The sequence below is a fragment of the Pygocentrus nattereri genome, chromosome 14 (genome assembly GCF_015220715.1).
Source record: "Pygocentrus nattereri isolate fPygNat1 chromosome 14, fPygNat1.pri, whole genome shotgun sequence".
Taxonomy (NCBI): Eukaryota; Metazoa; Chordata; class Actinopteri; order Characiformes; family Serrasalmidae; genus Pygocentrus; species Pygocentrus nattereri.
In genome coordinates this window covers 25,455,233-25,479,565 of record NC_051224.1, presented here as the reverse complement: position 1 = coordinate 25,479,565, position 24,333 = coordinate 25,455,233, and the positions used below count along the sequence as shown (strand labels likewise).

The window sequence follows — 24,333 nt, the reverse complement described above, 5'->3', positions numbered from 1 at the left end:
TTGAGCCTCCGAGGTGAAAATCTGAGTCAAGTTTCTGAGGTTAAACTCCAAGGCGGGAGAGTACAGGTGAAGTCTTGAGTCTCTGAGACGAGAGTTCGAGTCAAATTTGTCTCTCCGAATTTAGTCTGAGGTGAGAATCTGAGTTGAGTCTTGAGTCGCTGAGGTTTGAGTCCAAGTTGACTCTGGAGTCTCTGAGGTTATGAGCCTATGAAGACTATGAATACAGGTCATCTGTCTCTCACTGTGGAACTGGTGGATTCATATACAGTGGGGCAAAAAAGTATTTAGTCAGTCACTGATTGTGCAAGTTCGCCTACTTAGAAAGATAGAGGAGATAGAGAGAGGTCTGTAATTTTCATCATAGGTACACTTCAACTATGAGAGATGAAGTGAGAAAAAAAAATCCAGGAAATCATATTGTAGGATTTTTAAAGAATTTATTTGTAAATTATGGTGGAAAATAAGTATTTGGTCAATAACAAAAGTTCAACTCAATACTTGTAACATAACCTTCCTGTAGTCAAACGCTTCCTGCAAGTCTTCACCAGGTTTACACACACTGTAACTGGTATTTTGGCCCATTCCTCCTTGCAGATCTCCTCTAGAGCAGTGATGTTTTGGGGCTGTCGCTGGGCAACATGGACTTTCAACTCCCTCCACAAATTTTCTATGGGGTTGAGGTCTGGAGACTGGCTAGGCCACTCCAAAACCTTGAAATACTTTTTACTCCTTCGTTGCCCGAGCGGTGGGTTTGGGATCATTGTCATGCTGGAAGACCCAGCCACGTTCCATCTTCAATGCTCTCACTGATGGAAGGAAGTTTTGGCTTAAAATCTCAGGATACATGGCCCCGTTCATTCTTCCCTTAACACGGATCAGTCGTCCTGTCTCCTTTGCAGAAAAACAGCCCCAAAGCATGATGTTTCCACCCCCATGCTTCAAAGTAGGTATGGTGTTCTTGGGATGCAACTTAGCATTCTTCTTCCTCCAAACACGACGAGTTGTGTTTTTACCAAAAAGTCCTATTTTGGTTTCATCTGACCACATGATATTCTCCCAATCCTCTTCTGGATCATCCATATGCTCTCTGGCAAACTTCAGACGGGCCTGGACATGTACTGGCTTAAGCAGGGGGACACGCCTGGCACTGCAGGATTTGAGTCCCTCTCGGCATAGTGGGTTACTGATGGTAGCCATAGATACTTTGGTCCCAGCTCTCTGCAGGTCATTCATCAGGTCCCTCTGTGTAGTTCTGGGATTTTTGCTCACTGTTCTCATGATCATTTTGACCCCACAGGATGAGATCTTGCGTTGGAGTCTGACTGTTTGAGGCTGTGGACAGGTGTCTTTTATACAGATAACGAGGTCAAACAAGTGCCATTAATACAGGTAACAAGTGGAGGACAGAAGAGCTTCTTAAAGAAGAAGTTACAGGTCTGTTGCTAGTTTGTGGGTGACCAAATCATTATTTTCCACCCTAACTTACAAATAAATTCTTTAAAAATCCTACAATGTGATTTCCTGGATTTTTTTTCTCACTTCGTCTCTCATAGTTGAAGTGTACGCATGATGAAAATTACAGACCTCTCTCATCTTTCTAAGTAGGAGAACTTGCACAATCAGTGGCTGAGTAAATACTTTTTACTTTGCCCCACTGTATCTGTCTACATTCTGTGTGAAACTGACTAATGGGCACTCAGGAAATCTTTAATTTTATTACTATTTAATTTTATGAACTATTTTATTCATACATTCCATGACTTTTGTGATCCTGAGACTTTGGTAAACACATTTCAACACCAAAACAATTCGTCTGCATACTAAGCTGTTTTCACAAGAAATGTTAAGAATTTCTAAAACTGGTCATCTTTAGGGCTTAACTGTCTCTGTACTCAGAGCTCCGGTCAAAAGGGCCTCATTACAGAGAGGGCAGAGATTGTTCTGAACTTTTTGATATATGCGGTTATCATGTCGTATGCAAGAGCCTTTAAAGGTCCCAAAGGAATAAATTCCATTAAACAATGATTATGATGGTTTTATGATTACGATGATTATACGCAGGATGCTCCACACGCTGGCGTCACTCTTTGGTAATTTTTCATCTAACTATATGTATCTACATTATCTAGATAAGTTTGTATTTAATTTTATTATTTCCAGAAGTAAATGTTTAGCTTTCGTCCCAGTTGGATTTGGCTTTAATTTTAAAGTTTATATTATTTACTTGTACCTTCTTTTCTTTTTTGATTATGTACCATTTTTCCATTTAAATCAACACATTTGGACATGCATGCTCCGCTACACTGTAAATAAGGCTCACCCTTTATGTATTTCCAGTGAAATAAAGGTGATTGATCAATGTATTCCTGTTTATCATTAAAACAAAGGCCAATAAAAGTCCCCTTCCTGCTCTGCAGTGACCTTTCCCTTGGTGTTCTGGTGCTGCTAAGAGACGTACAAACCTCAGGGAAGTCGCAGTGGTCAAAAGAGGCCTGCAGGAAGCACTTGGCAGCGGGTTTATACTTTCTTGAGGCAAGCTCTGCCAGTCCTGCGGTGAGAGAGGATGAGAGAGACTTTTACTACAGTTGTGCCTCAAATGTGGGAAAAAAAAAAAAAAAAAAAAAAAACACCTTTTACCCTAAAATTAACATCAAGTCAATAATGTACCATAAATTACTGGCTCAGTCCATAACTGTACGCAACTATACTAAACAGTACAGTGACTACAGGCAAGAGCCTGTAGTCCAAGAGCAAAAGTACTGCTGTAGGCTACTATACAGATGCATAAATAGAAGATATATATTAAACTATACTAAAACAACAGTGAAATATAATTACTTGATTCAAAGGATGCAATTTTTGGTAAATTCTTTTGAATGATAACCCAAGGCAGTCAGTTAGTGATTATTCATTGACCAGCAAACCTGTGTTTTTTTTTAAAAATGATTATCTGGCAGTTGTTATGTTGATAATGCACAATTAAAATTCTCTTTTACAGAAATAAAGGTACTGTAGGTAACCAGAGACTGAGTGACAAATCCAAATATGCATTTCTGTCACAGCCTTTCATATATTTGTTTAATACCATCTTTTAAAAGGCTTTCTTGTTTATCATTTTCCAACAAAGAATTCTATAATCATTTAGAGGCTGTGCGTAATTTATTAATGTGTAATCAATTCATTTGGGTTTATTTTTAAATGTTTGGCCTTGTTTAAATACTTATTCGTTAATTGAATTCGTTATATTACTTCACGAATTGTCAAAACTACAAGCAGATGGCCAGAATAGTAATATAAGTGACAGTGAAGGCTCTACGCTGCTCAGGGTTGGGTGTAGAACTTGGGTAAGTTTATTTACAAAAGCACCTTTCATACGCTGCTGTCACTCAAAGTGCTTTACAAATGAGAAAATACAATCATATAAAAAGTAAAGGACAACAGAAATTAAAAACATGATTAAAACAATAGATATGAAAGAGAAAATCATTAAATTAAAATGGGATAATTGTAAATTGAATTAGGATATTTAAAAATCAGTTCAAAATAAAATTAGGATAACACAAGTGCTGTTACCTAGGAAAAACGCTAACAGTGTTTAAACTGAGCTGAAAGCTGCTCTACCAGGAACATTTTCAGGCTGATTTTAAAGTGTCCTTTGTCGGGGCTCTTCTAATGCTCTCTGTCCACTGGGTACATTCAAGAGCAGCATAGCAGCAAAACCCTGCTTCTCCATGTTTAATGTTCACCTTCAGCAGGACTGACTCAGTAAAGTGCAGTTAAAAGAAGCTTAATTTGTGTGAGGCACAGGTGAACAGCTACGTTTTCAGTGTATTTTTAAAAACTTACAGTCTGAGCATCTTACAGCTTTAGGAATTCTATTTTAACTGAAAGAACTTAAACAAGGTAAAAGTACCTGCAGCACATTTTAGTTTGGTGAGAACAGCTTGGTTTTGACTATCTCTCTCTCCTCGTTGCTGTGAAAGAGATACACAGAGCAGTTTAGAAAATAAACACACACACAATCTCAGAAATTATGAAGTTATGAATGTCAGCTTGTACCAACCTCTGCTATCTCTGGAGTGGATTCAGCCTTGCTGACATAGCTAAGTACATGGGACCAGTTTTGGAGGTAAACACTAACCTGCAGAGGATCAGGGACCTTCAATTAGTCAGGAGAACACAGGTGAATAAACAGATATACTGATAACAGAGCTAAGGACGCTTCAATACCGACACCAACATTCTGATACCACCCAATATCATGTGAGCCAAGTGTAGCTGATGTGTTAAAACCAATGCAGTAAAGGAGGCTCTGCTCACACAGATAAGAGTTACTGAAACTGTGACAGACGGACACAAAGTTGTCGGTCACTTTAAAGGAGGTCACTAATAGGCAACAAATCTGAGTCCGGACCCAGACACTGTCCTGTGCGGACCTGGACCTGTAACTGATAAACTATGGAGAATTATTTCATTTTGACAGGGTGGTTCTGTTTTGACTGGCATAACTTCTCTAGCCTTTACGGTAGCTTTAGCAGCCAGGAGACTCATAGACCAATTGCATAACGTTGTAAAAAAAAAAAAAAAAAAAAAAAAAAAAAAAAAAAAAAAATCACACACGGCGCTACTTAGCCAATCAGATCTGTGCATTACAATGAGCACTGAGACTCGAGCACACACAGGGGAGGAACGAGGCGAGAAACAGTAGCCAGAGAAGAAACTGAGTCTGAATATTTTACATGCTGGGCTGTAAAAATAGAAAACTGACCATAAATATAGTTAAAATATGACTGAATTGTACTTTATTTAATTTGATATTCAGTTGTTGACTGTATAAGATGTTGATATGCCTACTAGGCTGCTTCAGTAAACAGTATATGGCACTGAATCATGATGCAAGTTAGACATCATGATGTGTCAGACGGTAGCTTGAGAAAATTTTCTCTAACTGGACCTTACTGAATTTTAATTAAACACCCCTGCTTTAAACTTTCCGCCTTGGTAGATTCCCACCAGGAATAGATTTTAACTCATTTTAAAAACACAATCACAGACACACAGGCTCTAGAGGACGTTCAGCTACAGCTCAGCCAGCCAGAAAGACTCAGAGAACAAAAACTCCACATGTGAGCTCCTCGGATGCGACTCCTGCTGTTGCTGTGCTGCTTATGAAAGAGACAGATGAAGATCAAAACTATGAAACCTACTTTGCTCACAGCTGTACAGAAGAGCTTTTCTGACGGCGAACAAAACCCGCTCTTCTTTACTGTTAGGCCTGAAATGTACTTCATGGAAGAACGAGAACACAGACGCTTCACAGACAAGGGAGCTGTATTCTGAGCATTATAGCAGGGGGTGCTACAACAAAAGCCAAGCCTGTCCATGCATTCTTGTGCTGCCAACGAGCTTTTTAACTGCCACAATCTCACTCTTCGAGTGTTCTATTGATTTTATACAACAGTTAAATAAGTAAAGTAAGAAATGAATAAACTGGGCAGTGATCATGGCGTTTAATATGTTGCAGTTCCTTCCGCCAAATTATAGTTTCTTAACAAGCAGCTTGTTGCTACGTCAAGAGTAACAAACTCTGCCCACTTTCTGCACAGCAGGTAGTTCGCTCTCCACCTCCACACAGGCCAACTGACAGGTCGGGAATTTAGCGTTGTCTCATCTTCAGAGCCTGACCAAATCAGCTGTCGATCTTAAAAGCATCCATTTTCTGATTGTGGCAAAGTAAAAAGTAAAAACGTTCAAATGGCTTGTTGTCTCCTAAAGTTGTCAAAGTTCTTGCCAGTGTCTCAGCGGAGTGATAGTGTTGGGGAGGAGGGGTGATGTTATGGCAAAATAACGGCACTGTTAGAATGCTTCTCAAACAAACAGGTAGCATGGCGGAACAAACTGATGTATAGATGACAATATTTTTATCACTATACGATAAACTGTCACAATACGCTTTTCTGAACATATTGTTGACATCAGTACTTGACTGACTAGGTGTTTCATTTCAAAGTGAACAAAACTACAACTGTTTAATGAGACTTACTGCAGTTTGCAAACCACTGAATAAAACTCAATATGCTTGTAGATTTAAGATTATTATTACTATTTTTATTACAGTATTTTATATGTGGCACTACAGGTTAGATTTTGCCTGCTCCAAGTTGTTAAACATCAGAAAAATTAAATATCGCGATGCACATCCACTGTACATATCAGTATTTACAGTATTAAAAGTATTCTGATCTAATTTGCCACATTCTGATCTAACCCTACACTGATGGAACGGAGTGCTGATGTCGATATCGGATATTTTACATGTACATCTCTCCCTGATTTCTTACTGTACGGTTACAAACGCAGTAAAATAACAGGAACACAACATTGCCTTAAACAATCTGTTCTTCTAGAATTCAAAAAATACATAATCTAAACTATACAATACATAATACTAAACATACAACTAATGGCAACGCTTTTGTGTGTGTGTGTGTGTATATATATATATATATATATATATATATATATATATATATATATATATATATATACACACATATATACATACATACACACACACACATACATACACACATATATATATATATATATATATATACATATATATATATATATATATATACATATATATATATATATATATATATATATATATATATATATATATATATATATATACACACACACACACACACACATACACACACACACACACACACACACATACATATATATACATACACACACAGCATACTCTAACTGCATTAATTGCCAGCCTAAACTGGACTCGTTTAACCTTAACTATGCATATACACTGTTGCTGTAGAAGGTACCAAATGAAGTCGGTATTGGCAGACACTAAATGACAGCACTGGGGGTCAAATTGGGGAAAGGACATCTACAAATCCCTAAAGGGCAAACAGGCAAACAAACACAGAAGGGTCATGCCTGTGCGCTCACCTTGATTACATTAAGACACATGTTGATGACATGCTTGGCGCTAGTGCAGTAGTCTCTGGCTCTGGAGTAGCACTTCAGGGCGTTGCTGAGGTCACCACAGTCCAGGTAATGATCTCCCAGGTCATCGTGACCCCTCCTAAAACATCACAGAACTTCAGTTTAACTGATTCACATCTGCTAACAGCAGCAAAACCAACCGGACTTTAGATAAGTGATTCCAACCATCAGGCCTGAGACACAGTAGTGTTCAGTTTTACCATTGCAGCACAAATAAACACAAATAAAGCATGCACAAAGAGTGCAAAAAATGCTAATGCTAACCCTTTAGCTGAGCGTCTGAGTCAGAGATATTTTGGTCTGAAGTAGAACACTATTTTCAAGGCAGCAGCCGTAAAGGAATAGCTGGACTTCTTGGGTTAACATTAGCCTAATACAGACACTAGAGTTACTAGGATTAGCTGAGGAACCACACTACCCGTTTAGCAATAAGTGAAGGTGTCACAGCCTCACAGTCTTGTCCACACAACAAGCTGCAGTTACTGAGACAGACCAGTTTATTAACATTATCAGGGGACAAAGCAGCTCTCTTCTTTCGGATGATGTGGCCTAAGAGTGAAAACAACCTCTCACAAGGCACTGTGGTTGCAGGGGTTGACAGGTATTTGCATTTAATAGGTGCCAGCCTCACATGTGCTCCTTCTCTCTTTGACCATCACTGTAGCGGACACCTCTCCATAGCCATTTTGAGCTTGGCTTTATAGCGTTCCAGACATTGTTCGATGGACTCTTCTTCTTCGTCTGTATCCGTATCAGAAGAACCCAGCAAAAAGACATCCCTTCTCTTCTTTGGAGGCTGTGCTTCTGTTGCCTCTGCAGATGGTTCTGATGCAGGCATCTCTGCCATCATCAAGTTGGGTAATGAAACCCATTTTTCACTCCTTTCATCTTTGAGAAGACACTTCAGGTCCTTAAACCTGGGATCGAGTGCAGTAGCGATGTTCAGCCATGTGACGTTGGTGGTGTGCTTCCGTTTAGCTAAGTCTGTGGTAAAGACTGTCTTGCACCTGACTACATAGACTGGATCATCGTCTGAGGGCTCCATAACTCTGAACAAGTGGCATAAGGCTGGCAACACCACTGAACAAGATACTGTACATAGTGCTCTCCTCCAAGTAGTTCAGTCACATCTACAATGGAAAGCACAAGACGTTTTAAACATGTTAGAACATTTATATTCATTACAGAGAGAAAGACACTCATTACTTTGCTGTCTGTATGCTACGCGTGACTGCATGTAAATAGAGGATCCAGTGGGAGAGTGAGCAAGAAGATACACAGGGAGAGACTTCAGACACATGCACGCAGACGACACAGGGAGAGACTTCAGACACATGCACGCAGAAGACACAGGCAGAGGGCACATGCACGCAGAAGACACAGGCAGAGGGCACATGCACGCAGAAGACACAGGCAGAGGGCACATGCACGCAGAAGACACAGGCAGAGGGCACATGCACGCAGAAGACACAGGCAGAGGGCACATGCACGCAGAAGACACAGGCAGAGGGCACATGCACGCAGAAGACACAGGCAGAGGGCACATGCACGCAGAAGACAGAAGGAAGAGCAGAAAGAAATAGTGACTCACCTGCAAGGTTCAAGTAGTTCTTTTAGCTTTTGCAGATTGGCAAGCTCTTGTCCATTCAACATGGCAATGTTGCTGTTTTGCAGAGCCAGAGTAGTGCTCAGTGGAGATTTATTTTGCAGAACTCGCTTAACCATCTCTAGAGTAGAATTCCATCTTGTTGCAAAGTCCTGAACGAGTTATTTTTGCTTCTGTCCAAGTGTAACTTGCTGTTCATTTAATTCATGTGCGTTTGATGGACTGTGCTTAAAGTGTCCGACAATCTTGTGACATTTAGCCAGAAGACTTTCGAATCCACCGTCGCGAAGTGCAACCGTGACTGTTCTTTGCAGACTGTGGGCCATGCAGGGCAAGAGTTCAAATGGTAGAAGCCTCGCGGCTGCAACCATATTATAAGCACTGTCAGTGCGAAGTGTAGTTAACTTTTCCATGATGTTCCATTCTTTTGTGATCCATCCAGAAAATGATCAGCACATGCCTCAGTGTAGTTTCACATTTCTGTTTTACTCAGTTAGTGTAAATGACTGCAGACTCCATTCTTTATCAGTGAAGTGCTCTCAGTCCATCGTCTTCTATGTTAATCGGGCAGCAATTTTTAGCTATCCAGTTAACCAAAGCAGTAGTTACCTTCTCACTTACAAGCTTCGTTATTCGTCCACGAGTACCACATTCCTGTAACGTTAACTGACGAGGCCCCAAAGTAGTAGTAGTTTTGGTAGGGTGTTTCGCTCTGAGGTGGTATGTCAAAGACTAATTACTCTGGTAATTAAATTCAGCTTTGCAAAGTGTGCAGCTTACTTTCGTTTTCTCCAAAGTTCCACCAGGCAACTTTTTAAAGTAAAACTTTTTGCCTATAACTCCATCCTTGTCCTTATCCATCTTTTTGCCAGGATGGTTCACTTTGGCAGTACACCTCAAGTCAGCCACCACAGGAAGTAAACACCCAGCTGCGTTAATATTTTTTAATGCTTTAAATATTTAAAATTAATCGCAACAATTAACACGCTAATTTTGACAGCACTAACACACACACAGACGCTTTTTTTATATATATATATATATATATATATATATATATATATATATATATATATATATATATATATATATATATATATATATATCTCCCCCACCACTTAACATTTATGTGGGTTTATTTATCAAAAAGAGCCTGTTTTTGTTATTATATTTAAGACGTGTTTATTATGTATTGTTTATTATGTAAATACACCGATTTTCAATAAAAACAGCCTGTTTTTTTGCAACTACACTTCCATTTATGGACTGTTTTCCATGATCACTCATCATAACCCTAAAGTGGTGTATCAGAGCTGGAAAACATGGCAGTAAGATCACTGTCCTAATTCTATGTCTGAGAATTGATGCTTGTTTCAGAGAAAACTGTACCTAATGCTTTCTTTGATGGAGTTTCCCTTGTAGTTCTTTAAGTCGGTGTCCAGTTTCTCCAGTTTGAGCAGGGCTTTTTTCCTGGTAGACTCTGCCCAAGCTGTGTCGAAGGGAGGGGGCTCTGCTGCCCCCTCAGGAACTGCATCTGGGACACCCTGCACTTCCCTGCGGAAACACGAGCATTTCAGATGCACACACAGAACAGAAAACAGCTATTTAACCCTACAAGCAAAGAATAATTTATTCTGAAAAAACTGATAAGTAATAACTTAATTACAGTTCATTCAATGTTTAGCCATTATAATCTTACCCTGACACCTAAATACGACCTCTGTGAATTACTTAACTAAAATCTTAACAAATACATGTTGCATAGTCATTTTAAAGGCCCACATCCTACATTTTCCTTGTACTATATTTTTTCCTTTGATCTCTACTACACACTTAAAATAAATGGTTCGTCAAGGGTTCTTTGGCAAAGAGAATGGTTCTATATAGAACCATGAACACAAAGAACCCCTGATTAAAGGGTTCCTTGCATCGTTAAAATGTTCATCAGATTGATGGAGTGTGTTTTAAATGCTTCTATACAGAAACTTTTTGAAAATGGTTCTATATAGCATCAAAAAGGGTTCTTGTATTGTCACTAGTCTGAAACAACAGAAGAACCCTTTTTGGGTGTACCACGCACCATGCAGAAAACCCTTTAATCGTGCAAAGGTTTCTCTGAATGTTCTTGATTCTGTAAAGAATCACTTTGTTCACTAAAAAAAATCCTTGAAGAACCACATTTTTATGAGTGTACTTAACATTTTGTGCCCCACAAAAATTACATAAAACAATTTCTACATGAACATTTTCCAACCTTTCTTCACCCTTTACAACTAAACTGGTTTTGATTTTGTTGTCAAAACTCTACTACGTAAATGAGCTCGTTTGTGATTGGCTCTCCTGTATGCTGCCTCGTTCACAAAGCAGTTCAAGCTGAAACTCTCCTTATAATTTCAGCATGAGTGGGTGGGGTTAAACTGCTATAAGCTGAATAAGTGGACTGTATGTACTGGGGAGTGAATGGTATATTTCGAAGCTTTTACAACATTTACTTATTCCTTTAATTCCATTTATTTTAAAAAGTGAAAGTTTCCCATGATATGGGCACTTTAAGTGACTAACATTGTTTTTAGAAGGTTTCGTGACAAACAGAGAACAATAAAGAATTCATAATGCAATAAGGCACCATCTTCGAACAGCTTATAAAAAGTACTGTCACAACAATTCAGTTAACTGGCCAATATATATATAGTGCAAATTGAAGAAGTCTAGACCAACCTGTTAATAATTATAAATATAGTAAACACACACAGTAGCTTACAGTGGGTTGCAATTAAATTGTATCATTAAAAATAAAAAACAAGAATAAATAGGTTAAATATATGACATCTTGTGCATTAATATAGAAGTAAAAAAGCTCATTTTTATGTAAACACAAAGTGCAGTAACAGCATGATGAGAACCAAACAAACCCACATTTTATTTTGTCCTCCCCGGACAGTGACTGCCCATGCAGCATTATCCATACACCACTTAATGTGGGACGAGAAAATTTGAAAAAAAGGCTGAGGTGTCTAAATGCAGTCTTAACTGCTGCAATTTTAAGGTGGAACAGGAAAATTCAAACAAGAAGCTGGTGAAAAAGAAGCTTCAGCTTCACTGAGAGTTGAAATGCATGAAAACGGAGGAGGAGGCTGCTCCTGCTGGACAGGTAGGTATGTCATTTTTGCTGTTTCACAGAACCAGTAGGTCACTATTGTTTTCTCCAGTTGAGCAGATGATCATTCACTGGAGCTGGTGTTTGTGTGAAATATCTACAGTGGCACTATGGACCCTGACCACCCGGTGCACCCCCTGCTGGTATGTGAGTGTGTTAAGCTTTGCTACTAGTTTAATGTTAGCGAGCCGTTTCAACATCTCCAGCTAACATGACTAATCTGCATTTAGGTTATAGTTATTTTCATCTCCATTGATTCATCACGTTAGCTGACGTTACTGTGCTCTAATAGCTACGAAGCAATTTCTCCACAAAGCATTTATATCCTTTATTTAGTCTGGACTCCTGCATTGTTGTGCGTTTGGTTCTCCAACAGTTCTGGACACGTCCTCCAATTTCAGCCTTCGCAACTATAACACAGTGACACACTGTGAGATGAAGTGATATGAACACCTGTACTGTGACTTCAGCTTCACTGAGAGTTGAAATGCATGAAAACTGATGAAGAGGCTGCTCCTGCTGGACAGGTAGGTAACATTAAGTCATTTTGCTGTTTCACAGAATCAATGGGTCACTATTGTTTTCTCCAGTTGACTACCATTTGTGATAGCAACTGGTCAGTTTCATTTCAGCAACTGCAGCGATAGTCTGTCAAGCCACAGCCGAGCTATCGTTACTGGCTGGGTCATTGTTTGCTCTAATGTTATATCTTGATATTTGTCCATGAAGTTGGGGGGCAGAGTTTCTGAAGAAGCACTGAAGGGAGGGGCATATGTTTTGCTGTTGACTTCAAATCTCAACAATCGTTCCCCAGAATCGTACAGTGCGCCTTTAATAACAAAGTTAATATTTATAAAATAGACAAAAAATTAAGTAAAATTACACCTCCTGCTTTAATTACTGTAAATAAATGCAAGTATTTTAACATAAAATATAACCTATATTCAAGATATCCAAACTAACTGGGTGTTGAGTGTAGAAGAAAAGTTAAAGAAAGAATTTAAATGATTTACAGGAGCTGCTCTTGCCTTGTGGCTTCAGTGAGTTTGCGATGGATCTCTTCATAAACATCAACATTAAAGGTTCTTTGGACGAAAGACAAGGCCATCTTCAGGGCTTCCACTCGTAACTGGGGGCAGTGGTCAGCAATAAACTGCAGCCGCTCGATCCTCATCAGTCCGCTGTAGCTGGAGGCGTACTGCTCCAGATCCTGTATAAGGACAGAAAAAAAACACCTGTCAGAAAATCTAGACCTCGTTTCAATTATTTATTTTTTTTTTTTTACTTGTCCTCACCTACTTTGATTCACCACTCAGGTGTGCAACACACCTGGCCACTTGCCGCAGATGTGGAGACAACACCGGTGACTGACTTCGGTTTCGTGACTTTTTAGTGTTTGACAGTTTCTCACTGCAGATTAAACGTACCAGCTGGAGTGATTATAAACGCAAATAAGTCCATTCGTCTCCAAATCATCAACGTTCGTCTTAAATCTCTCTTTGCCTTTTCGTTAGCTACTTGCTAGACGAGACTGTTTGAGGGTGTCTTTTAGGGTTAAAGGATTAGCAGGAATTAGCAGTTCTACATTAACACCAGTGTTTAAGGCCATTTATTGTTAAAATGTGTTGAACGATCAGCAGAGCTTTATTTTACTGTAAAGGAGGATTATTTAATTTTCTCTCTAATTCTGCTGTGGAGCCGTGACAGAGCAGTAAAAGAACCGCATGCTGCCGACCTGGTTTACGCACCTGTTTCTAATGAAAAAGGGTCAATAGTTTAAAGTAAGATATTAGTTTGCCTAGCAACAGCCATCTGACTGGTCGAAGGAGAAATCCACAGACCACCATGACAGTTTCTAGATGTTAAAAATATGATTTATAAACTGGATTTTTAATAATTATTTGATAAAGCAATTATGTATTTCAATATGATTATTTCTTTCTCTATTTTTAACCTGTGGCAACCAGTAGGGTGGCACCCCAATGAGTGTAGACCTGCACAGCAGACAAAACGGATTAATAAGTGTTTATAATGTCATAATCTGAGCGATTGGGCAAAAATAAAAAAATCCTGATACTTCAAGAAATTTTCGCGATACGTCATGGTATTTATTTTTCAGACATCTTATCAGTTGGAACAGAAAGAAAATGAGCCAGCAGTGCTACATTTTAAAAAAATACTATCAAAAACTGTGAACACAGTGATTTTTATTTATTATTTTACACTAAATCCAATTAAAAAGGACAGATTTTGCTCTCTTTATATAGAAACATGGTTGGTGAGAGTGTCTACACGTAATTACGATATACATGATATGTTCAGAAAAGCATATTGTATTATTTTGTGACATAATTTATCATGATAACAATATATATTGTCATACTGTACAGCCCTACCATAACTTTGTTCTTTCTCTGATATGTGGTGCAGCCTTTTCACTTTAGTTCTCCGTATAATTCTACATACAAGTCAGTAGTTGACAAAAATTATTTTGAAAGGGAATGGATGTCATTGGATGTTGCTGTAAACAGATCAGAGGGAAATTTCTCTTCACATTATGCTGTCACAGATATTATAAGCCTGTTTAAGTCAGTATAAGATCAAAACGCTCCACTGCAGCACAGCAAGGGGATCAACATTTATCATGTGTTCTGTATACTTTGTCTACATCTATTTAAAATAAACATGTAACCTAAATAAGCCCCAAATGAAAAGCCATTACGTGCCTGCATAAGGTTCAGTCGAGGTGGAATACGTACCAGGGTGGGATTTTCCACAACATAATTGGTGTCAGGTGCGTTCTGCTGGTCTTCCTGAGGGTCAGCATCTATCTGCATGGGCTCTACTGACCCCTGTGTATGAAAGAATTGCTGCGGTTAACTTCAGCAAAAAAGATCTATGCATTTTGTATGTACTTTTCTAAAGTTTACTAAGAAAAAATTCAAATATGTATTTGAAAACTGCAAGGAGACCAAAATGTGATACTTTGTACAAAGAACTGAAATTCATCTTTTTGTTTAAAAAAGTCCTGGGTTGGTGAATTTCAGTAATAAAGTGTTTAACCATCCTTTCCCCTGTGGTGGAGAGATGGAGGCACAACAGAGATGAATCTCTGCTCTCAAAATGACTTAGATTGTTATTCATTAGAAAATGATTCAGCGAATCATGAAATCTCAGATTTCTCCATAGTTCAATTACTTCAGGATCAATCATAACTATATATTTTAAAATTACACTTAAAGTAATACATTCTGCATACATTTCTATTCTGTTAGAACAGAATTCACATAGTTCAAAAGCATTTTTTCCAGACATGTCAATTCACACAGGATTAATATAACCTGTGGTTATTTCTATAGCCTGCTTTATATCACAGTATTAACATAATCAGGACCAGGTATTCACAAAGCTTCTTAGAGTATGAACAATGATCTAGGGCCAGAACCCTTTCTTATTCACTATGACTTGACTGGTATTACCTTTAGGCATGTGTAAATGGAGTAGCCCTTCCTACTGCTGTAATTTAAACAGATTGTTCATGCTGTGTGAATCATTAACGTTACAGATGTCCTGTGGTAAGACTACATCAGCCCACCCTCCCCAATAATACCTTATACAGCAGCTGGTATGTAAGCAATTTGTATGTTTTAAGATTTTATTTCGGGCCAAAAACAGGCACATACTTTTTTTTTTTTTTTGATTTTCAGTTTTCTCCCCAGTTCAGTCACATCCAATTCCACCCACTAGTTAGCATCCCCCCATTACACAATACCACCAGCGCTAGGAGGGCAAAAGCAAACACAGGCTTCCTCAGTGTCCTGTGAAGCTCCACCACATCTTCTGAACTGTTGCAAATGTAACATCACTGGACAGTTGGAGGAAAACGTTAACTGCTAGTTACGTTCACTTCTGTTAGCATTGCACTGAGTAATGGGGGGAGGCCATCCTGCCCACCGAGAGAGAGGGGACAACTGTGCTGTCTTGGACTCCCAGCCACGGATGGCTGTAGCATCACCGGGAAACGAACTCACAATCTCCTGATGATGGGGCCAATGCTTACAACAGGCACATACTTTAATATCATTTAAAAACTTTATAAACGGTTAAATAAATGATATAACAAAACCTTCCACAAATGACCCTTTGAATGAACACCTTTTGGTTTTTACAGCCCTAGCACACAAGTAAGGCAGCAGAACTGAACCTTTCCCTCAGCAGGCTGATCTGTCTGTCTGTCTGTCTGTCTGTCTGTCTGTCTGTCTGTCTGTCTGTCTGTCTGTCTCCCTGTCTGTCTCCCTGTCTGTCTCCCTCTCTCTGTGTTTACCTCCAGGACAAGCGAGCACGTCGACAGGCACGACCTGAGCGCATAGTCGCCCACAGTGAGAGGCACGAGCAGGTCAGACCTGCTGCTGCGGGGCGTGCACTGAAGCTCTGTCTGAGAGGACGATGCTGAACTATCACTGAGCCTGTCCTGAACCTGCCCTGACACAGAGCCGTCCTGGAAGAGGGGAAAGCATGTTTATAAAAGAGACAAGCAATGTGTTTACATGCACACTAACTACACCATCATTCTTCAGAAATCTGATTATTCAAGCTCTGAGAGACATCTTATAATGAACAGGGCTGCAGGGACACCTATTAATCAGCTTTCATATCGTTCAGGATTGCGAACAAAAGATTTGCAGTGTTAAAAATATTACTATAGAGTCTACTGAGATGTGGTTTATCTCATGCTAAATTATAGGCTTATTCTATCCATCCGCACATATGGACACCTTCATGTACATATTGCACTTTCTGTAACCCCTACACTTTAATTCAGTACTAATATATGCACATACTTAAGTCAGTACTATCATTATATGCTGTTATTGCTATGCCTTTTTCATCACAGGTTGATCTTATTGCAGATTTTTGTATATTTCTAGTTGTATATATGCCTAGATGGGTTTTTATATTTATTCTTTTTATATTGTTTCACCCTTATTATTATTATTGTCCTGTGTTGTGTGAGTAATACTGGCTGCTAAATTTCCTATGGGATCAATAAAGTATCTGTCTGTCTATGAATCTATCTATCTATCTATCTATCTATCTATCTATCTATCTATCTAATTATGTATGAAAGAGATCTAGGGGTGTACTTCACAAAGCAGGATTTTCTCAGTTAGCCAGGTAACTTAAGCTCAAAGATGAGGACTGTCGAGCAAAAACGTCTGGTTGGACAAGGTTGACTTATTTCATAACGTATTTTAAGTTGAGAAGCCCTGCTTTGTGAAACTCCCCACTGGATCAGCTCAGAAAAACAAGAAAAAGACAGCACAGAAGCAAAATAGCAATCTGACATTAAAAGGCCAATGTCCAACGTTTTCTGCATCGACATTTCTATATTTTTTTTTCCTCTTTTTTGACATTTGTGTGGTTTTAAATGTCAAAAAGTCAATTTATTTTCACATGGTCTCTCTTGATGCGTGGCTACTTGTGTGACTGTTACTTTAAGACCTACATATGTAAATGAGCTCTGATATGACTGGCTGGCTGCATTGTGCCTCATTCAAAGATTCACAGTGTAAGGTGAAACACACCTAAAAATTTCTGTATAAGTGGGCAGAGCTAAACTGCTGTAGGCTGAACAGATAAATGTGTTTTTGTGACAGTTCAAAACTGACTGTTTTTTCTGCTTAGTTTCTACATACAGATTGTATGGAATGCAATGTAAACACTGCTTTGTACCTTTAGAAATGTTTACATCAGTATTTCAGATAAAAGGAAATAAAGAAGAAATTTTACAGTTTAGAACTGTAAAAACAATTAATTAAATTGTCAGTAAAGGACAATTTAAGTAAAAAGAAATCTGCAGCAAGAAAGTTGAATTTTACATCATGTGCTTCTTCCTTGGGTGTTAACTGAAAGGGCAGGGAAGCTACAGCCAACCCGAATGTTATGTATTTAGTAAAAAATATCATTATAGATCGACTGATGAAAACCTGGAGTTCTCTCATTTCGAGATTTCTCAAGCTCTTGTAAACATGTTAACTGTCAAAATTCTGATTTTCTACAGTTATCACAATATTGTGTGCATGTAAACAAGCTCAAAGTGGGCGTGGGCCTGGACCACACTCACTGCCAGCCACATTCAGCACCTGGGCAGAAGAAAAAACATACAACGAGTGATGATAAAACTGCTGTATGTCCTTAGTTTGGTATCAACACACAACAACTCAGTCTGTGAAACTCAATGGGAGCAATAAACAAACTGCTAGTAACTATTACAGCTTTGGTCCCCCCAAGCTTGTTTTGATTACAGAAACACAAAATGAAGACATGTTTAAAACACACAAATTTTTAACACACAAGACAGACCCCAACATCACATAAGGGTGCCATTATAAGCACTATAGGATCAAAATAAAGCTGTGCCAATTAAAAAATAAAAAAACAGCTTAACCTTTTAGGGCTATATCCACACTAAATCAGCTGATTAGGTGCATCAGGCATCTCCAGAAAAACTATACCCTTCACATTTCACTATACACAAATCCGCTATAACACTAAAAACACCTCGTTTCTCTACTCACTGTCCATTTCATCAGCTCCACTGACCATACAGTTTCACTCTGTTGTTCTGCAATTACAGGCTGTAGTCCATCTGTTTCTCTACATTCTTTGTTATCTTGTTCTTCAGTAGTCAGGACCCCCATGGACCCTCACAGAGCAGGTACTGTTTAGGTGGTGGATCATTCTCAGCACTGCAGTAACACTGACCTGGTGGTGGTGTGTTAGTGTGTGTTGTCCTGGTGCAAATGGATCAGACACAGCAGTACTGCTGGAGGTTTTAAACACTGTGTTCACTCACTGTCCTCTCTATTAGACACTCCTACCTTGCAGATGTAAAGTCAGAGACGACAGCTCATCTGCTGCTGCACAGTTTGTGTTGGTCATCCTCATCCAAGAACATGGTAACAAAACGTGCTGAGAAACAGATGGACTACAGTCTGTAACTGTAGAAGTACAGAGTGGAACTATACGGTCAGTGGAGCTGATAGGATGGACAGTGAGCGCAGAAACAAGGAGGCGGGTTCAATGTTATGACTGTTCGGTGTGAACATGAACGCCAGCACTGTTTTGCTAAAGGCGAAATCGGTAGCTAAACAACAAATCAGTCAGGTGAAAAGCGACAGTTTAAATCCTACTCGGCCTGACAAACGCATCGAAACGAGAGCTGGATTTGTCGAGTTTAATCCCAGTTGAGGTTTAAATTCCTTTAGCGAGCCAAAGTTTCCATCTCTGAGACATAATACGGCTCGAAACGACCGTAGCTGGGACTAGCTTCTCACTCGAACTTTCCGTTCCACCTTAAACGACGCAACAGTTACATTCCTGCGCCTCAGACGACAGAATGGAACTGCTGCACCTTTTAAGGTGGGACGGAAAATACGAATAAAGGAGCGAACTTCGGTCTCATTCGATAACCGATAACTAAACAGGTGTAGAACGTTTATTAAATTGTACGGTTAACGTGTACACCGCAATACCGCGGCGGCCGAGAAAATCCGCGTTGAAGTTGAATAAGCACGGAAAACGCAGCTAAAGCTAGGAATGAGGCTAAAGCTAACGCTACGCTAAACGCTAGAGGCCCGGATTAGCATGACAGCTAAGCTAACACACCGTGACTCTGAGAAAATAAAGCAGCCCGAGTTAGACCCCTGCGGCGGGGCTGCGGCGCTCCGCTCCCCGGCTCCGCTGCACTCGGGGCCGGCTTATTTTTCGGAGGCGGTTCGGCAGTTTTCGCACCTGAAAGTTGAAGACCTGCACAGGCAGAGGCATCTTCACCGCACGGCGCGAGAACACATCCGGGGCGCGAGGCAGGCAGCGCGCGAGCACGAGCACGCTAGGCTAGCGTGACGTCAGAGCCGCGCGTGCCTGGCCGCGCTTGCAGAGACCGATTTAAAACTTTTTTTTTTTTTACTGTAAACCAGTGGTTACCAATCTTCAACAAAAAGTTCGCTTACGTGAGAAACGTGTCCGGACAGTGAATCGTGAATTAGGCGACTTTAAAATGGGAAATCTTTTTTTTTTACATTATCTGAAAGCTCCTCACAGAAAGTTCCTGCATGAAGTGGTGATAATTCACCGCCTGATGACCGGTGATTCGGGCCTTAAACTCCATTCACGGCGGAAGGATACACGAAGAGACAAAATAGTTCCCAAAGAAACCTGGGACGCGGTGGGGAGCTGGAGCCTATCCCAGCTGTCATTAGGCAGAAGGCAGGACCCTGGACAGGTCGCCAGTCCATCGCAGGGCAGCAACAGTCAACATTCCATATAAACTCAGAAGACTCGTGTAGGTTCTCTGGTGATTCTGGATGGTAAATAAAATTGTGTTGTAGTCATGGCGACCCCTGGTTCCGATCACCACCGCTGTAAAGACATTTGAACCATTTCACACCAAACCGCTCCGAATCACTCTGTTTACACCTGAATGATTTAATTATTGTGAAATTTTGAGCAAAAAAGGGTTAATTAATTTATTTGTTTATGTAATCAAACTGCTCTGATGTGAGGGGGCGTGGTCGTGATCTTTGTTTTCAAAGCAGCGCTCAGCAGCCGAGCAGAAGCAGAACCCTCTGGTGGACTGACTGTAACACTGCATGTGATGTTATTTTGCTGTGTGAGAAGAGAGCTACAGGACTAGAGCTGGAAAATCTGTCCAGAAGGCTGTGAGAATGAAAAATGGAAATAAAGAAAATTAATAAATCTGAACAGTTTTCTTAAAATGGGAGAAATATTGGATTTTTTTTATCAGTAGAGCTCAGTAGATTGAGGACGTTGATAAACAGTTACTGTGGTTTACTACAGGACACCACAAAAAATATTCTAGATCACTATATGAGCACTAGAGGAATATTACATTAATAATATTCATGAGTTATTGGAGGGGAAAACATCCAGATACCTCTTCTACTGAGTGAATTAGCCTACATTAAAAGGGATTGCTACCAATTTTCAACATTTCACCAGTATTCAGTGTTTGTTGTGTAAACAGAGAGCTTCATAGTGGTTTGGTGTGAAATGGTTCAGGTTTCTTTACAGTGGTGGTGATAGGAAACAGGGATCACCATGACTACAACACAAATCTTCTTCTTCTTCTTTCGGCTGCTCCCTTTAGGGGTCGCCACAGCAGATCATCTGCCTCCATCTTGCCCTATCCACTGCCTCCTCTACTTTTACACCAACCATCTCCATGTCCTCCTTCACTACATCCATAAACCTTCTCTGAGGTCTACCTCTTCTCCTTCTACCCGGCAGCTCCATCTCCAACATTATTTGACCAATATATCTACTATTCCTCCTCAACACATGTCCAAACCATCTCAACCTGGCCTCTCTTGCTTTATCTCCAAACTGCTCCACCTTCACTGTCCCTCTGATCTGCTCATTTCTAATCTTGTCCATCCTTGTCACTCCCAATGAAAATCTCAGCATCTTCATCTCCACCACCTCCAGCTCAGCCTCCTGTCTTTTAGACAGAGCCACAGTCTCCAAACCATACATCATAGCAGGACACACTACTGTCTTGTAAACCTTCCCTTTCACTCTTGCTGCTATCCTTCTGTCACACATCAGCCCTGACACCCGTCTCCACCCACTCCATCCTGCCTGCACCCTCTTCCTCACCTCTTTTTTGCACTGTCCATTGCTCTGGATGGTTGACCCAAGATATTTGAAGTCATCCACCTTTACGGCCTCTACTCCTTGCATCTTCACCTTTCCACCTGCCTCCCTCTCATTCACACACATGTATTCTGTCTTGTCTCTACTGACCTTCATTCCTCTCCTCTTCAGTGCAAACCTCCACCTCTCTAGATTCTCTTCCACCTGCTCTCTACTCTCACCACAGATTACAATGTCATCTGCAAACATCATGGTCCATGGAGCCTCCTGCCTGGACTCATCTGTCAACCTTTCCATCACCAAACAAGAAGGGGCTCAAAGCTGATCCCTGATGTAACCCTACCTTCACCTTGAAACCATTTGTCACTCCAACTGCACACCTCACCACTGTCTCACTATCCTCATACATGTCCTGCACTACCACCCTAACATACTTTTCAGCTACACCTGACTTCCTCATACAGTACCACAGTTCCTCTCCTGGCACCCTATCATATGCCTTCTCTAGATCCACAAAGACACAATGTAGCTCCTTCTGACCTTCTCTCTACTTCTCTACCAACACTCTCAATGCAAAAATTGCATCTGTGGTACTCTTTCTGGGCATGAAACCAAACTGCTGCTCACTGATCTGAACCTCTCACCTTAGCCTTGCTTCAACAACTCTTTCCCATACCTTCATGGTGTGTCTCATCAACTTTATACCTCTGTAGTTACTTCAGCTCTGCACATCACCCTTGTTCTTAAAAATGGGGACCAGTACACTGCTTCTCCATTCATCATCTCACTCTCCAGGATTTTGTTAAACAACCTGGTTAAAACGTCCACTGCCTTCTCTCCTAAACATCTCCATACCTCCACAGGTATGTCATCTGGACCAACTGCCTTTCCATTCTTCATCCTTTTTAAAGCTGCCCTCACTTCCACCTTACCAATTCTCTACACTTCCTGATCCACTATCTCTCCCCCCGTTGTCCTCCTCTCTCTCTCGTTTTCCTCATTCATTAGTTCTTCAAAGTACTCCTTCCATCTACTCAACACTCTCTGTTCACTCACTAGTACATTTCCCTCTCTATCCTTTATCAGCCTAACCTGCTGTACATCCTTTCCAGCTCTATCTCTCTGTTTAGACAAATGATACAAGTTCTTTACTCCTTCTTTACTGTCCAGCCTCTCATACAGCTCATCATAGGCCTAAGCCTTTGCCACCATTCTTTTTGCTATGCGACTAGCCTCACAGTACTCCTGCCTACTTCCTTCATCTATCTGGGTATCCCACTTTTTCTTAGCTGCCTTCTTCTTCTGAATACTCTCCTGGACTTCCTCATTCCACCACCAACTTTCCTTGTCTTCTTTCCTCTGACCCAACACATTCTTGCCAGTTTCTCTCACCACCTTGTATTTTCCCAGTCCTCAGGTAGCTCCTCACTGCCCCCAAGGGCCTGTTGCAATTTTTCCCTGAACTGCCTGCAACCATCCTCCTCCTTCAGCTTCCACCATCTAATCTTTGGCTCTGTCTTCACTCTCTTCCTCTTCTTTGTTTCTAATCTCATTCTACAGACAACCACCCTATGCTGCCTTGCTACACTTTCCCCTGGTACCACTTTACAATCTCCAATCTCCTTTAGGTGGCATCTCCTGCTAAGGATATAATCCACCTGTGTGCACCTTCCTCCACTCTTGTATGTCACCCTGTGTTCTTCCCTCTTCTGAAAATACGTGTTCACTACAGCCATTTCCATTCTCTTTGCAAAATCTACAACCATCTGACCTTCCCCATTTCTGTCTTTCACACCATACATACCCAGCACCTTTTCATCCCCTCTGTTCCCTTCACCAACATGTCCACTGAAGTCTGCACCAATCACTAATCTCTCCTCTCTAGGGACACCATCTACCACTTCATCCATCTTACTCCAAAATTCCTCTTTCTCCTCTAACTGACAACCAACCTGTGGTGCATATGAACTGACCACATTCAAAATAACACCATCAACCTCCAACTTCAGGCTCATGATCCTGTCTGACACTGTCTTTACATCCAGAACACTTTTCACAAGCTGTTCCTTTAGGATTATCCCTACTCCATTTCTCTTCCTCTCTACACCATGATAGAACAGTTTGAATCCACCTCCAATGTTCCTGGCCTTGCTTTCTTTCCATCTGGTCTCCTGGACACACAGAATCTCTACCTTCCTTCTCTCCATCATGTCTGCAAGCTCTCTGCCTTTACCAGTCATTGTCCCTATGTTCAGAGTCCCTACTCTAACCTCCACACTCCTGCCTTTCCTTCTCTCTCGCTGCCTTCTAACCCGCCTTCCTCCTCTCCTCTTTGATGGTCTTCGACCTACAGTAGTCCAATCTCCACCGGCACCCTGCTGGTCAACAGCACCGGAGGCGGTCGTTGTTAACCCGGGCCTCGACTGATCCGGTACGGCAATCATATTTGTGATCCGCATGATAGTTTTGGCACAAGATTTACGCCGGATGCCCTTCCTGACGCAACCCTCACCATTTATCCAGGCTTGGGACCGGCGCCAGAAGTACACAAAGTACACCCCTAATGGCTGGTTTGTGACTACAACACAAATATCCACATTTTATTTACCATCCAAAACCACCAGTGAACTTTCACAAGTCTTCTTTGGGGACTATTTTTGCCTCTGCATGTATCCCACCACCATGAATGGAGTTTAAAAACTAAAATTTAGGCCAAGAACCCTTCTTAGACCTTCTGTGAGGGAGCTTTTAGAGGCATTAACCCTTTCAGATGTCTGGTTCCTATGACCACCACTAAGTTTCTCTAGTTTCCCTATCTAGACTAAAACTTTTCCAGAAGGTTCCATATGAATAGGTGTGA

The 24,333-nt window shown here is 40.6% G+C and overlaps 1 protein-coding gene across 9 annotated transcripts in view; it reads right to left on the bottom strand.

Moving 5' to 3' along the window:
• The window catches only part of gps1 (G protein pathway suppressor 1), a 32,264-nt gene extending 12,350 nt beyond the window's left edge, over positions 1–19,914 (bottom strand). For 2 of the 9 annotated variants that reach the window (XM_017713736.2, XM_017713738.2), the window contains exons 1-8: positions 19,593–19,723; positions 14,558–14,650; positions 12,812–13,008; positions 10,031–10,195; positions 6,979–7,114; positions 4,064–4,141; positions 3,914–3,974; positions 2,463–2,548 (exon numbers count right to left, since the gene is read on the bottom strand). In XM_017713736.2, the coding sequence (XP_017569225.1) occupies positions 2,463–2,548; positions 3,914–3,974; positions 4,064–4,141; positions 6,979–7,114; positions 10,031–10,195; positions 12,812–13,008; positions 14,558–14,650; positions 19,593–19,625 (849 nt within the window). In that variant the 5' untranslated portion in view covers positions 19,626–19,723. Of the gene's footprint in view, positions 1–2,462; positions 2,549–3,913; positions 3,975–4,063; positions 4,142–6,978; positions 7,115–10,030; positions 10,196–12,811; positions 13,009–14,557; positions 14,651–16,122; positions 16,269–19,592; positions 19,724–19,810 lie in introns of those variants that run through there. The other 7 variants (XM_017713739.2, XM_017713740.2, XM_017713741.2 and 4 more) reach the window with 6 other exon arrangements.
• Positions 19,915–24,333: the final 4,419 nt, after the last annotated feature.